General features: G+C 34.7%; 3 protein-coding genes across 3 annotated transcripts; 1 reads left to right on the top strand and 2 right to left on the bottom strand.

Annotated features, from left to right (window-relative positions):
• Positions 1-221: 221 nt before the first annotated feature.
• LOC132621670 (protein PELPK1-like) lies at positions 222-1,541 on the bottom strand. Its single transcript, XM_060336013.1, has one exon. It carries the CDS (start codon positions 1,458-1,460, stop codon positions 504-506), a length of 957 nt encoding a protein of 318 aa, XP_060191996.1. The 5' UTR covers positions 1,461-1,541; the 3' UTR covers positions 222-503.
• Positions 1,542-4,493: 2,952 nt separating this feature from the next.
• On the top strand, positions 4,494-9,030 carry LOC132621661 (uncharacterized). Its single transcript, XM_060336002.1, has 4 exons — positions 4,494-7,039; positions 7,113-8,339; positions 8,405-8,569; positions 8,646-9,030. Exons 2-4 carry the CDS (start codon positions 7,395-7,397, stop codon positions 8,871-8,873), a joined length of 1,338 nt encoding a protein of 445 aa, XP_060191985.1. The 5' UTR covers positions 4,494-7,039; positions 7,113-7,394; the 3' UTR covers positions 8,874-9,030.
• Positions 9,031-9,344: 314 nt separating this feature from the next.
• Positions 9,345-10,050, bottom strand: LOC132621651 (uncharacterized). The gene is made up of 2 exons (XM_060335993.1): positions 9,804-10,050; positions 9,345-9,680 (listed from the first exon to the last, which is right to left on the bottom strand). Exons 1-2 carry the CDS (start codon positions 9,900-9,902, stop codon positions 9,474-9,476), a joined length of 306 nt encoding a protein of 101 aa, XP_060191976.1. The 5' UTR covers positions 9,903-10,050; the 3' UTR covers positions 9,345-9,473.
• Positions 10,051-14,342: the final 4,292 nt, after the last annotated feature.

Below are 14,342 nucleotides of genomic sequence, written 5' to 3'. Positions count from 1 at the left end.
AAATCCCTTTAATTGTTACAATTCACCTCAAGCTTATCCTGTTATAGCTAGTATAGTTGAAGGTGTTAAATACCCATTTCTTTTTTCACTTTCAGATTTCGGTAATTTATTAGAAAACCCCCATTAGAATATTCAAAGAGTACTTAAAGGAAAACCCTTTAGAAAGCCTGATGTATTTGGTACAGTTCAAGAATTGTTGGATAAACAGGGATGGTTAATGATAGAAACTAAAGAAAAGTAGCATAGATCATTAGCTTTATTACACTGTATATATAGAAAGCATATAAAACACTCATATAGCATAATAAAAAGTCAAACATTGTACATCCAATTCAAATACTATAAAAGAATTACAATTTCTACTCCTACAAGAAAGTATCCAATGTGTTATGCCAAACATCTCCATGTCATGGCCATATGCTGCAAACTTCATAGACTGAGATGGAAATTCCAAAACATCAGTTGGGTACTTTGTAATGGAGAGACAGTAGCATATAATTTACTCAAGGAGCAGAGGGTTTGTGTGGTGGAGAAAGGGAAGGAAAAGTTGGTTTAGGTAGTTCCGGGATTTCAGGCTTTGGCACAATGGGGACTTCTGGCTTTGAAATCTCTGGGACTTTTGGCTTTGATAGTTCAGGAATTTCTAGCTTTGGCATAATCGGGATCTCAGGCTTTGGCAAAGCTGGGACTTTTAGCTTTGGAAGTTCTGGGACTTTTGGCTTTGGTAGTTCTGGAATTTCTGGCTTTGGCATAGCCGGGATCTCAGGCTTTGGCACAACTGGGACTTCTAGCTTTGGAAGGTCTGGGACTTGTGGCTTTGGTAATTCTGGAATTTCCGGCTTTGGCATAGCCGGTATCTCAGGCTTTGGCACAGCTGGGACTTCTAGCTTTGGAAGCTCTGGGACTTTTGGCTTTGGTAATTCTGGAATTTCTGGCTTTGGCACAGCCGGAATCTCAGGCTTTGGGACAACTGGGACTTCTAGCTTTGGAAGCTCTGAGACTTTTGGCTTTGGTAGTTCTGGAATTTCCGGCTTTGGTATAGTCGGAATCTCAGGCTTTGGCACAGCTGGAACTTCAGGCTTTTTCATAGTTGGTGGAACCTCAGTCTTTGGCACTGCTGGAATTTCCGACTTTTTCAAGGGAGGAAACTCGGGTTTCGGCATTGCTGGAATCTGAGGCTTTGGCATAGCAGGAAGCTCGGGTTTTGGTACTGTTGGGATTTTAGGCTTTGGCAAAGTCGGTAACTTAGGCTTTGGCAAAGGTGGTAACTCGGGTTTTGGGACTATTGGTAGCTCGGGCTTTGGCAAGGTTGGAACTTTCGGAAGTTCTGGTTTAGGAATCTCGGGGAGGGGACTCTCTAGAAGGTGGCGTGCAGTGGCACCAGTTATGCTTCCATGAATGGCAAATAAATTGAGAAATGCAAGTACTAAGAGGGAGGATAAGTGGTAATGCTCAGCCATTTTTCTCCAGATCTTAGAAGATTAAAGAAAATATACAAAGAGTTCAATGTGATTCGGATGAGGGATTGTCTTTAAGTCTATTGCTATATATATATATGTTTAATGTTTTACGAATGCATGCAACAAGGACTTGAGGATTTTGTTTGTTAAGTAAGGACCTGTGTAGTTGAACTTCTCATCCACTTAGCTTACACGTTCATTGCACAAAAGTCAATTTGGATGACCTAATACATAATATTCTAAATCTGTCACAAACATATAGGTTATGCTGGCAACCTGACAATAATCCTTTTACTTGGCTGATTTCATTTTCTTGAAAAGAGTCCTAGATTCACATTTTACCGAAAATGTCTAAACAAAAAGGTTATAGAATTTGTACGTTTCTAGCTTTAGGAGTAACGTTTTACTGGTTAACATCACCATTAGAGGATGCAACATGAGGAAATGGGTGACAAGAAGTAGGTGTAATACATATTTACTTCATTATTCGCATGAATTATTTTCTCTTAATTGTTTCATCCCTGTTATTTTTTTTACATATAAAAACAGCGATGCGCAAAAGTGACACTTCAAGTCTAGCGAATCAAAAATAGACAATTGACTTGCCCGAGTTTACAGAAGCATAAACTAACGATGATGGCTTTAACTTGGAATACATTACTCTGCTATTCCACATAAAATGGTGGAATATTGCAAGTGAAACACTTTTCACACCTTATACAATTTTCCAAGAAATAAAAAACAATTCAATAGCTGAAAGGATGGCATATTAAATCCAAGATAAATGGACAGTTGCATAGCATATAGCTTTGATCTTGATACAGAGCCACGTAAAATGACACAATAAGGCGGTTGTGTCCGGAAAATAAAATAACTTTTTCAGGCTAAGACATGGGTATCTCGCTTACGTTAAAGATATTCAAGCTCACTGTGTCGAATCTTCATCGCTCCAGCAGTAATACTCTTGACTTGTTCGCTCTAGGATACAACAGCCCTACTACGTTAACTCTGGACTAATTTTTGAGTCCAAAGCTCCACTACGAAAAACACCTTCAACAAAATAAAATTTTCCCTTTTAACTAACCTCACTAATTCATGCACTCCACTATATTTTTCACACATCATTACAAGGTAGAATGACACATATTTACAGGCGTGAAGAACATCCCATAGAATAAATCAGGTGTTAGTAAAGGGAATAAAATTGATGAACAATATGTGAGAAGACGGATTGGTGGATAATTTAGTGTTAAGTAGTTGGGGAGAAAGTGGTTGAACATGGGAGAATGGTTAAATGAATATGACGACCACTTTAGATCATGGGATAATGGATATTAATAAACGATCATGATATATTATTATTTTAAAATTCCAAATACACCAACACTAGAAACGAAGATGGCTGAAGCAAAATATAATTGAATTGTAACATTCATCATAATAATATTTTATATTTATTATAAAAGTGGGAAGCTTCGAGTTGAAATGTTAAAATTGCCAAAATGTCTTTATAATTTTCATGGACATTTATGCCCTTCACAAACCACCAATTCAATGCGTAGTAGTAAGAAGAAGAAGAAGTTAGTTACCCACTCTATCATATTGATTTTCTTACTAAGATAATATTTTTTGAAATTTTTTAAGCTCGATAGATTTTGGTCTAATTTTGTCTTCTGATCAAATCTAATATAACTCAATATATATATATATATATATATATATATATATATATATATATATATATAGAAGACTATTTACAAGATTACCAAATTTTATCTTGCAAAAATACCTCACACCAACTATAAAAATCCTTCTTGAAGAAGAAGAAGTTAGTTACCCACTCTATCATATTGATTTTCTTACTAAGATAATATTTTTTGAAAGTTTTTAAGCTCGATAGATTTTGGTCTAATTTTGTCTTCTGATCAAATCTAATATAAGTCAATATATATATAGAAGACTATTTACAAGATTACCAAATTTTATCTTGCAAAAATACCTCACACCAACTATAAAAATCCTTCTTGAAGAAGAAGAAGTTAGTTACCCACTCTATCATATTGATTTTCTTACTAAGATAATATTTTTTGAAAGTTTTTAAGCTCGATAGATTTTGGTCTAATTTTGTCTTCTGATCAAATCTAATATAAGTCAATATATATAGAAGACTATTTACAAGATTACCAAATTTTATCTTGCAAAAATACCTCACACCAACTATAAAAATCCTTCTTTTATTCCCCTTTATTTTCCACCCCTCAATTGCATTTTATGTTCCTCTAGTATTATATTTCAGTTTTTTTTTTGATGTCTCTCAAAATGCCCAAAATGTGGAGAGCATTCAACACGATGAGAGCCCCACTCCAGTAAGGCAATATCTAGTAATTCTCAATGATTACTTGGATGAATGTCAAGTGTGTAGTTAATATTTCAAAGGCCTAGATTTAGTTTGTACTAATATTTCTTATATGTTTTCTATTTACTTCATTAAATAAATAACACTTAAAATAGTAAAAACATAAAACAGCATACTGTTTTTACCGTTTTCCTTCATCCCCCACCCCCACAAGCTCTATTACCTTTTTCTTCACCTTATACTTTTCATTTATTATGTCTTCTATGTACATTATTAAATAAACGGAAAAGGTAAAAAAATATCTTTAATGTATGATGTATTATAAATGACTTAAAAATAGGCTGAAGTAACTAAAACGCCCCCGAACTTGGCACAAATTGCAACTTTCGTCCCCAAACTATTTCTGCACTTCAAGACACCCCTGGACTTGGCAAAATGGGTTTTAATTAATCCCCGAGCTCATGACCCGGAGTGAGTGTAGTCACTCGCAGGTCCAGCTGGATTAAAACGCTTATGTGGCCATCCACGTGTAATATATTTATGCCACAAAATAAATGGCAATTAGAACCGGGTAAATAACCCGAACCGACCCTACCCGACCCGACCCACGTTTAATTAAACCCCCTCTCAGTCTCTAGAAGCCTCCATTTGAACCAACACCCCAAAAAACTCTCTGTCTCCCTTTGATTTCTATGGAAAGTTTAGGGTTCTAGTCTACAAATCTCGCTAAACACTAGTTGTTAGGGTCACATTCTGTCGATTCTTGGGTGTATTAAGTGTGGGTGGGTTCAAGTTCATCGATTAGTGTTCGTTGCAGCTGTTTTGGTGGGTTTCTTTTGGTCAATCATTTTATCTGCTCCGATCGATCGTGGTTTCAGTTGTCTTCTTCAAAGTTTAGTGATTTCAACCTCTGTTTTCCGATTAAGGTTTCTTAAAGTCTATTAGGGTTCCGATTAGGGTTTCTTCAAACATGTTTGTCTTCTGAAATGCTTGATAATGCTTCTAGTTATAAAGAACATGAGTTTATGGCTATTGAAATTCATCGTTAAAGACTTGATTTTGTGCATGCATGCCTTTTGGTATTTTTGTAATTACCTAAAAAATTAGGGGCTCTTCTTGTTATTTTATTTGTCCTATGATAGCACGTGCTTATGTATTCTTGTAAAAACTGAAATCTTTTAGGGCTTTTCTGATTGGTATGTTTAGGTCTTTCTGTAATAATTGAAAATTTTAGGGTGTTTTGGTTATACTGAAGTTAGGTGAAGGATTATTCTATGTAAAGGTGATGTCTTTTTCTGTATGCAAGCATTTTTTTTTTTGTTATTTGCTGTTTTCTGTTACTTTTCATTTTCTGTGATTTATTGTTAATGTTTAGGCTAGCCTAATGTTTATGGTAATTAGTATAAGTTATAGATGTAATTCATTGTTTGGCTGAGTTTTTGAATTGTTAAAACCTCTGTAGGTTGAGGAATGGCTACTAAGTACTTTCATTTTAGATGGAAAATTGGTGGTATATTGGTGAGTGAAGTGGGGCCTACTTTTGTTGGGGGTAGGACAGAACATTCTTTTAACATTGATTTTGATCATTTGTCTATTCATGAGCTAGTAGATCTTGCTAAAGAATTTGGGGTGATTAATTTAGGGACCACTTATATTGCACCTAAGGGGGGTGCTTTGGTAAAATTAACATCAGACAGGGATTTATTAGACCTAGGAGTACTGTTGAATGATGGGGATACAATTGAAATTTATGTGTGCAATGACTCTTCTTTTGAGGATGTGGGGCCTGTCAGCCGGCATGTGATTGGTGGGGCTGGTGATAATTTATCAAAGCCAAGTGGGGATAGGGAATCTGCCAGTTTATTTATTCCCTATCCTCCACTAGTTAATACAACACCAACTACAAGTCTAGATCTAGAAAATATTTTTTCTCCAAACTGTGTTGAAGGGGCTGAAGCAAATACCAGTGGTGCTTTTGCTAGTAGTGATTTTGCTGCTGAGAATCCCACTGGTGATGTAGACAATTCTGAGGAAGAAGATGCAGTAAATGGGTCTGATTCTGAACTGTCTGATGATTATGGGAGTGATGTTCATGAAGAACTTAGGGTGGTGAGAGAAGATTTAAGAGAATACAAAAAAAAACAAGGCTACTAGGACTGCTAAGGATAGACCAGATGGGTTTTTAGGTGAGGCTGGAGTGGATGAAGGTTATGAAGACATTGATAGTAAGAGAACAAATCTAAGGGGTTATTTGGGAGGTGATGATGATGAGCCATATTATGACTCATCAGATGTAGATAGTTTTGCTTCTGAATCTGAGGGTGAAGATGTTAGTGATGATGAACAAGTTGAAGGAGGGACTGAATTGAGGGCAAGGAGGAAGACAAATAGGGTTGTGTATGATCCAGATTGTGAGAAAGTCATTTGGCAGGTTGGTCAAGTATTTCAAAATGTCAAAGAATTCAGAGAAACTTTGACCAAATATGCTCTGAAGAAAGGTGTCCAGCTGGACAAGAAGAAGAATGACACAAGAAGGGTGAGGGTGAAGTGCAAATAAGGTTGTCCTTGGATGATATATGCTAGCAAGGAAAGTAGGAGTACAAACTTCACAGTCAACACCTACAATCCTAGACACAAATGCCATAGGACCAACATCAACTTCCTTTGCAATTCTAAATTTCTGTCCAAGCATTATAAGGAGAGAATCACTTCCCAACCTACAATTAAAGGGTGGGAAATACAAGACTTGGTTAGGAAAGATTTTGGTATATATGTTGGGAAATCTGTCTGTTTGAAAACAAGGAAGATTGTTTTGAGAGAAGTCATGGGAGATCATATTGCTGAGTTTTGTAGACTCTTTAACTACAGGGATGTGCTGCTACAAACTAATCCTGGCAGCACATGTGTTGTGAATGTAATAGACAAGGAAGATGGTAAGAAAGAATTCAAAATTTTCTATATTTGTTTTGCTGCAATGAAATTGGGGTTCATGGGAGGTTGTAGGAGGTGTATAGGCCTAGATGGTTGTTTTCTGAAAGGTATTTGCAAGGGCCAGTTACTTGTAGCAGTTGCTAAAGATGGAAACAATCAAATGTTTCCAATAACATGGGCTGTTACTGGAACTGAGACAAAGGATACATGGAGATGGTTTATGAGAATCCTCCAGGATGACTTGCAACTTGGAGATGGGACTGAGGTCACTATAATTAGTGACATGCAAAAGGTACCTTTTTTTCATTATTTGTTTTCTATTTAGGCATTATGTTCTATTTTATGATTCTGCTATGTTTTTACAGGGTCTGGTTAGTGCTGTTGAAGAAGTACTTCCTGCTTGTGAGCACAGAATGTGTGCTAGACACATTCTGTCTAACTGGGCCCAAAATTGGAGAGGTATTGAGAGGAGGAAAAAATTCTGGAAGTGTGTTAGGTCAACATTTGAGGCAGAACTGAAAACCAGGCTGAATGAGTTAGATTAGTTGGGTAGGGGTATTGTTGAAGACCTTATTTCATACAACAAAGAAAGGTGGTGCAAAGTGTATTTCAAAGAATTTTCAAAATGTGATAGTGTGGACAACAATATGTCAGAATCTTTTAATGCTTGGATACTGTCAGCTAGACACAAGACAATTGTGTCAATGTTAGAAGAAATTAGAATCAAGGTGATGAATAGGATAGCTAAGATGAGGGCATTTTCTGAAACTTGGGTTGATGGGATATCACCAATGGCATTGAAAGTGTTCAATGCTAATGTTGAGAAGTCAATGAACTGTACACTTCATTGGAATGGAGACTGTGGCTTTGAAATCAAAGAGGGGTTAGGTACTCATATTGTTCAACTGGCAAGGGAATATTGCAGCTGCAGGTCATGGCAACTAAAAGGTATCCCTTGTGCACATGCCATAGCAGCTATGCACTATAGGAGAATTGATCCAAGTGAGAATATTGTACATTGGTACAGACAAGAGACCTATTTAAGGGCTTATTCTCACTTCATACAGCCTGTTCCAAGCATGATTATGTGGCCAGACAGTACAAACCCAAAGATAGAGCCTCCGGAAGTCAAAAAAATGCCTGGCAGGCCAAGAAGGTGCAGAAGAAAGGAGATAGGAGAAGTGAGAAGGGCTGGAAAGTTGACAAAAAGAGGGATAGCCATGACATGCCCTGGTTGCAAGTCTAGTACACATAACATAAGAAGTTGTCCTTCAAGGCCTCCAATTGCATCAGCAACAACTTTTGCCCCTTCTAGGAGGAAATACTCAGTGCCACCAACTTCATCAGCAACTTCCAAGAGCAAATACTCAAGGCCACCAACTGTCGATGCAACTTCCAAGAGGAAATACTCATGGCCACCAAAAGCAGCAGGATCAACAAGAGCAGCAAATGCAGGAGAAACTGCTCCTCCAACTACACCAGCAACTGCTCCACCAACTGCTCCAGCAACTGCTCCACCAACTGCTCCACCAACTTCCAAGAGGAAATACACAAAGCCACCAGTCCCTCCAAGTCCTAAAGCAACTACAAAGGTAACTGTAATATATATTACTTTTCTTACCATTAATTAGTCAAATATTAACTTATTATCTGTTAGGCTAATGCTTCCCAGCAGTCATCAACTGGAAGTACAAGAAAAAGTAGTGTTCATGACACTCAAGATGCATCTACAAGCATGAGAGGGGGCAGGACTAAGTACAAGAGGCCAAGGGTTGTTGGACAGGGTGTATTTGTGTCTGAGTCTGGATACAAATGCGTTAATGTAAGTGTTTCTCAATCATCTAAGTCATTGTTATTATTTTTAGCCACTTTATGACACTAACCAATTTAAATTGCAGCAAGGAATGCCTAGCAGCAGGTTGGTGTCCACACCTAAGGCAATGAATTCAGCCTTGGTAACAGGTGATATTGGATACAAACCCAGCAAAGGATTGAAGTGGAAAGGAACAAAAGCAGTTACACAAAGACAACTCCAAGTGCAAAGTGCTAATCATAGAATCCAAACAAGATCAAAGGCTCTTGGAGTTCAAACAAGATCAAGAAAAGGAAAATCTCCAATGAAGTAGTCTGATATTTCTATGTTTAAGCTAGCTATTTTTTGGTGAAACTTGAATATGTAAGCAAACAATGTAGCTTGGTAGTTTTTGTTGACAGTTAGTGCTACTGTCCAGTTATTTTGCATATGATAATGACCTTGATTTCTGACCAGATTTTGATGTGAAATGGTACTGGTTACTGGTTTATATTGTCCATATTTTGCATTGAATGTTAGTTGGTGTTTTGTTCAGGTTTGCATTGAAATAGTCAATGCTTATTGTCCAGATTTGCATTGAATGGTAGTTGTTATTTTCTGTCCAGATTTTCCATTGAATGTTAGTTAGTGTTTTGTCCAGGGTTGCATTGAAATGGTCAATGTTTATTGTCTAGATTTTTCATCCCAGATTTTGATAGTGTCCATATGGTATAAATGTTGTTGGTTAGCATGTTGAATAGGCTAACCATTACAAACCAGATGGTATAATGTATTGCTTCACAAAGTCATCATAATCATATTCAATATGCTAACCAAAATTAGATTACATTGTTAATCATCTAAATAGAACTTCGCTTCAACCTAATTAGTACTACAACCGTTGTTAATCGTCTAAGTACAACTTCACTTCAACCTAATTAGTACTACTACCAGAACCAAGATAAAACATCAAATTACATAGGACACTAATACATAGACAAATCTTCAATGTTTTTGACCACTTCAACTCTTGCTCATATTTGTTTTTCTTCTTCAACAAACCCCAAATAACAACATTAGCTTGCTCCGGAAATGGTGGTTCATACCAATCGAAAAATTTGCAAGAACTTCGACCTTTCACCTATAAAAAGTGAACGAAAATTAATGACAAACCCGGTAAAATTAGATGTAAATCAGTGACTAAATTAAACAAACCCAGCAAAATCATACTAAAATTGAGATACTAAAAACATAAATTACATACCTTGTAATTTTGACAACCCCAAAATCTCCTTCCCGGATTGTCATCAGACCATGAAATCCTTACCACCGCCGGAAATCCACATCTACAAACTCTAGTCATGAGTACAATTGAGAGAGAAACTTACAATTGAGAGAGAAAATTTAACAATTAGAAAATAAGGAGAACAAAAAGCTTGAAATTAAAGTTGTGGTGTATTTTAACGGGGGAGGGGTTAAATAAGAAGAAGGGGCTGATGTTTAGCCGTTGGAAGTGAAACAAAAGTAAAGGGAAATGTGAAAATTGGATTTGTTACCATTTTTATGCTGATGTGGCACCTCTCACGCGCCTCTTGGCGTGTGACTACACTCACTATGCCATGTGGCAGCTCGGGGATTAATTAAAACTCATTTTGCCAAGTCCAGGGGTGTCTTGAAGTGCAGCAATAGTTTGGGGATGAAAGTTGCAATTCGTGCCAAGTTCGGGGGCGTTTTAGTTACTTAAGCCCTTAAAAATATCATCCTTCCACCTATTGAATCAAATTCTCCCTTTAGATTGTTATTTTTGAGTTTAAAATTGGGGTGAAAATCATTTACATCCCCTAACATTGCTTTAAAAATCAAACTCCCCTTTCAATTTTGAACAATAGACATTCTTCCCCCTATATCCTAATTGACTTTTTAAAATGCCTACTTTATCCTTGCATTATTTTTTTTTTTTTACTTCTTTAAAATCATGTTATTTTTTATTTTTTAAAATTTATGTAACAAATTTCTTATAAAAAATTAATATTATCTTCTAGGCGAAGTAAAAGTGAGAAATAATAATTGGGTATGTAAGTTAATGATGTTCTATAATAGAACAAATTAGCAGAATAAACAAAAAATAAATTTTATTAAAAATAATAAAAACTTTAATATTTATTTATACAAGTGAAAAATAATTGGTCATAATAACTTTATAAATATATTTCTATGCAGGTAATGAAAAACAAAATAGAGGAAATTTTTTTAAAATTTATTTATTTATACTGTAAATGAATTTTATTATAATTAAGAAATATTCCATTAGAGACAATCAAAACTTGTTTATTTATATAAATAAGAGAGAATCGGAACTTAAATATACACACATGAATATACATACATATATACATACTTACTGTATATAATATTAAACTAACAATCATAAAAAATAGCATTATATTTTTGTTATAAATTCATAAAAGTATTATTCTACTTATAATGTTAATAAACTTTAAATAAGAACCTATAAATACCTAGATTAAATAAATAAATATTATATATAATATAAAAATGTATTACATAAATGGAGGATTGAAAAAAAATAAGGGTGAAATAGTCATTGCATTGGATAAAGGGGGGAGAATATCTATTGTTCAAAGTTGAGGAAGGAGTTTGATTTTCAAAACAAAGTTGGAGGGTGTAAACAATTTTCACCCTTAAAATTGCCCCTCCATTAATGGCTTAATTATATGACATTTAATTAAATTCTAATTAAACACATGACCTCAACGTATTGGTCCACATAGAATTTTGACCCAATCAAAAGTACTCTACTCGTCCATGGTCTAACCGAACCCAAAATAAGACGTTCCTTCTTATACTGCTCATAACAAGCTGAACACTTGTGCCTGACATCACATAAGCAAGTGAAATATGACAAATGAAATCAAAATTACACACCTTGTGAAACACCTTAATTAGTGTTACAAGATTATGTTTTTACTCCTTAAAAAGAACTTTGGGATTTTTTTTAATCATTTTACTATATTACCTTTTAAACTTTAAAAGGTATGATCTAATTTAGATATGATTTAACTGTTGCTATTTATTTACCATTTGCGAAGGTTAAACAATTTTTTTCTATTTTGTCAACTAATTGATTTAAAAAGATAGTTACCAAAAAGTGATAGTCAAGAAATTTATATCAATAGAACTCATGGCATTGAGACTATCCAATCCTTATTACGTAATCCTAGATAGAAAAATTTGATAAGGTCATATACTCTCTGAGACCCTGGTTTGAGAGAAGTAAAAAAAAAAAAAAAACTCTTCAACTGTCAATATTAATCCAAACTCCTTATAATTGAGATTCAAAGAATCGATCGTTTATTATTGGGACCACTTTGCAAATCATTTTTTCAAGCGCACATTGTATAAAGTGCATGGTTTCACATATGAAGCATTAAACCATTGCTTCACATAGTTTCATCCCTTTAAGAGATGAAGTAATATCTTTTAATACACTGGATGATTGAATGCTCCTCTAACAAAAATGCTATGTTAGTCCTTACATAACATAATATATAGATGTTACTACCAACTGACAATAGTTATCTGAGTTCATACATGCAATATTGGAGCTAATGAAAATCTTCCTTTATTGTAATTTGCAATCCAACATAACATTCAAATGACTATTAAGACATTTCATTGTGGTTACTCTTAATACCACATGATAAATTTTAATAGGCAATTAATCCAATGCTTTATTTTTAGTATAACCATCTGGTATACGAAACCTATTGTTATACCCCATTTTTAATCGGGTCAAAGCGGAGTACAACATATTGGTGATTCCTAATTATTTAACTTAAGGAGTCGCCACCAAATTATTTTAACGGTGAATTAGGAACCTAATTATTAACTAAGTAATGCTAAACTAAACTCCAATTTTAAAGGTCTTACTAACCTAATAAATTCTAGGTAAGGGTTCTAAATATCCTAATGGGAAGATCATAGGCATCCATTAGAATCCGTTAATTACGGTTAACCGACCAAACTTAGGTTAATATAATATAGGCAAAAGTACATAAAATAATAGATTGGTAAAGACTTATGGAAAATTTTATATATTTTTTAGTATGAACGGTTGGAGAACTTACAATTAGAGGTAGCATTAAGTTGAATGATTTGAAAAACTATTTGATAGCTAAACGATAGAAATTAATAGAAAACTTTAAAACTTTTATCCAGCTAAGTTCCTGGCACCTTAAAGAAACTTATTATGAAAGATAAAAAATAAAAAAAAAATAAAAAATAAAAAAAACTGATTCTAATTTGGCACTAACAGGTAGCTTTAAAAACTGATTTGACTCGAAGCCCCAAAGTTAATTGTGAAACAAAAATGGACTCAAATCTTACGAATGAACTGAATCCTACAGCTCTTTTATCACGTTAATTCTGAAAGTTATAAGAAATCTTATTTATCTTTGCACTTAAACAACAATTTATTTTCAAAAGAAATTTCAAAGACACATTCAAATCATTACAAATATCTTCAGCTTCCCTTTGAAAAATATATAGTTGATTTTGAAGATTTTAGAGTCATAAAAATCGTAGTTGAACCATTCAGGAGGTGAGCTCAATTATGTTTCGAAAATAATAATACTTCTCAAGATTTTATAAAAAAAAAAATTGATATCCCCATTACCCCTCTAATAGTTAAAGTATTCTAACATTTAAGGCTGGTAGTTCTAAATAAGTAAGATATACAATCGAAACTTAGAACAAACCGAGACAATTAATCACAAGAGAGAATTAAACAATGCAATAGCTATTCTCCCCTCCCTCCCTCCCTCTTTTTCTCGTTTTCGTTCAGACCATTTCCAGGAGAGGAAGAGGAGCAAATTAAGAAGCAAATGAAAATCTCGGGTTTCCTCTGTGTTTCTGTTCAGATGTGTTCGAGGGAGCGAGAGAAGTGAATGGAAATGCACATTCGAGGTCCAGTGGCGGCATAGTCTCAAAATGAGACTGCTCGGACAGTGAGTCTTTATGAAGACTCCATTTCGCTCCGAAGTGTACATGTAAAAAAAAAGGGGGAGATAAAGATTAGAAATACACTTCTCTGTCTAATAGCATGCAAAAGGCTGATAAAAAAAAATACGATTTTTCACTCATAACTAATCGGAAACTAAAGCACATTTCATATACTAAGGCCAATTTTCACACAGGACACAAATTCAAACAATAAGAGAAATGAGGCTAAGCAACTAAATTAAGGCTATAAATACGATATCTAGGACATAAAGGAATAATTGTTATATCCCGTATCTCATACATTCGGATAATCCGAGAAAGTCGTGGCAAGTTAAGGACAAGATCATTTTCAAGAATTATTTTAATGTACGAGTGGTTAGGAATATTATTTATGAACATTGGTGGTATGAAAATATTGGAAAAGGCCAAGGGTAAAAAGAGAAATTTGCAAAATGGCCAATGGAAATAATGTGGAAGACTAAGGGCAAGATGGTAATTTCACAAAATTCTAGAAAAAGAGGAGAAAAGAAAAAATAAGCAAAGATGACAAATAAGTCATCTTTTGCCACCATTCAAGAAAATTCTAGAGGAGGGCATGTGCCATGCACATGACCCTTTAATATATGACACATGGATAAGAAGAATTCATCACATTGCCATTTGGAAAATTCAAGAACTTGAGAGAAAGAACAAAAAAAAAAAAAAAAAAAAGATGAAGGAGAAAGAAGGGGAGTTTCGGCCAAGAGGAGGGGATTTCATCCCCTTGAAATCTTGTCCCAAA

The sequence above is a fragment of the Lycium barbarum genome, chromosome 2, assembly GCF_019175385.1.
Source record: "Lycium barbarum isolate Lr01 chromosome 2, ASM1917538v2, whole genome shotgun sequence".
Lineage (NCBI taxonomy): Eukaryota > Viridiplantae > Streptophyta > Magnoliopsida > Solanales > Solanaceae > Lycium > Lycium barbarum.
This window is presented reverse-complemented; position numbering and strand designations above follow the sequence as displayed.

Coding starts and splice junctions, on each gene's coding strand:
- LOC132621670 (XM_060336013.1), bottom strand. CDS start 1,460: ATGGCTGAGCATTACCACTTATCCTCCCTCTTAGTACTTGCATTTCTC.
- LOC132621661 (XM_060336002.1), top strand. CDS start 7,395: ATGTCAGAATCTTTTAATGCTTGGATACTGTCAGCTAGACACAAGACA. Junction 8,340..8,404: donor GTCCTAAAGCAACTACAAAG/GTAACTGTAATA, acceptor ATTATCTGTTAG/GCTAATGCTTCCCAGCAGTC. Junction 8,570..8,645: donor CTGGATACAAATGCGTTAAT/GTAAGTGTTTCT, acceptor TTTAAATTGCAG/CAAGGAATGCCTAGCAGCAG.
- LOC132621651 (XM_060335993.1), bottom strand. CDS start 9,902: ATGACTAGAGTTTGTAGATGTGGATTTCCGGCGGTGGTAAGGATTTCA. Junction 9,681..9,803: donor GGGGTTGTCAAAATTACAAG/GTATGTAATTTA, acceptor CACTTTTTATAG/GTGAAAGGTCGAAGTTCTTG.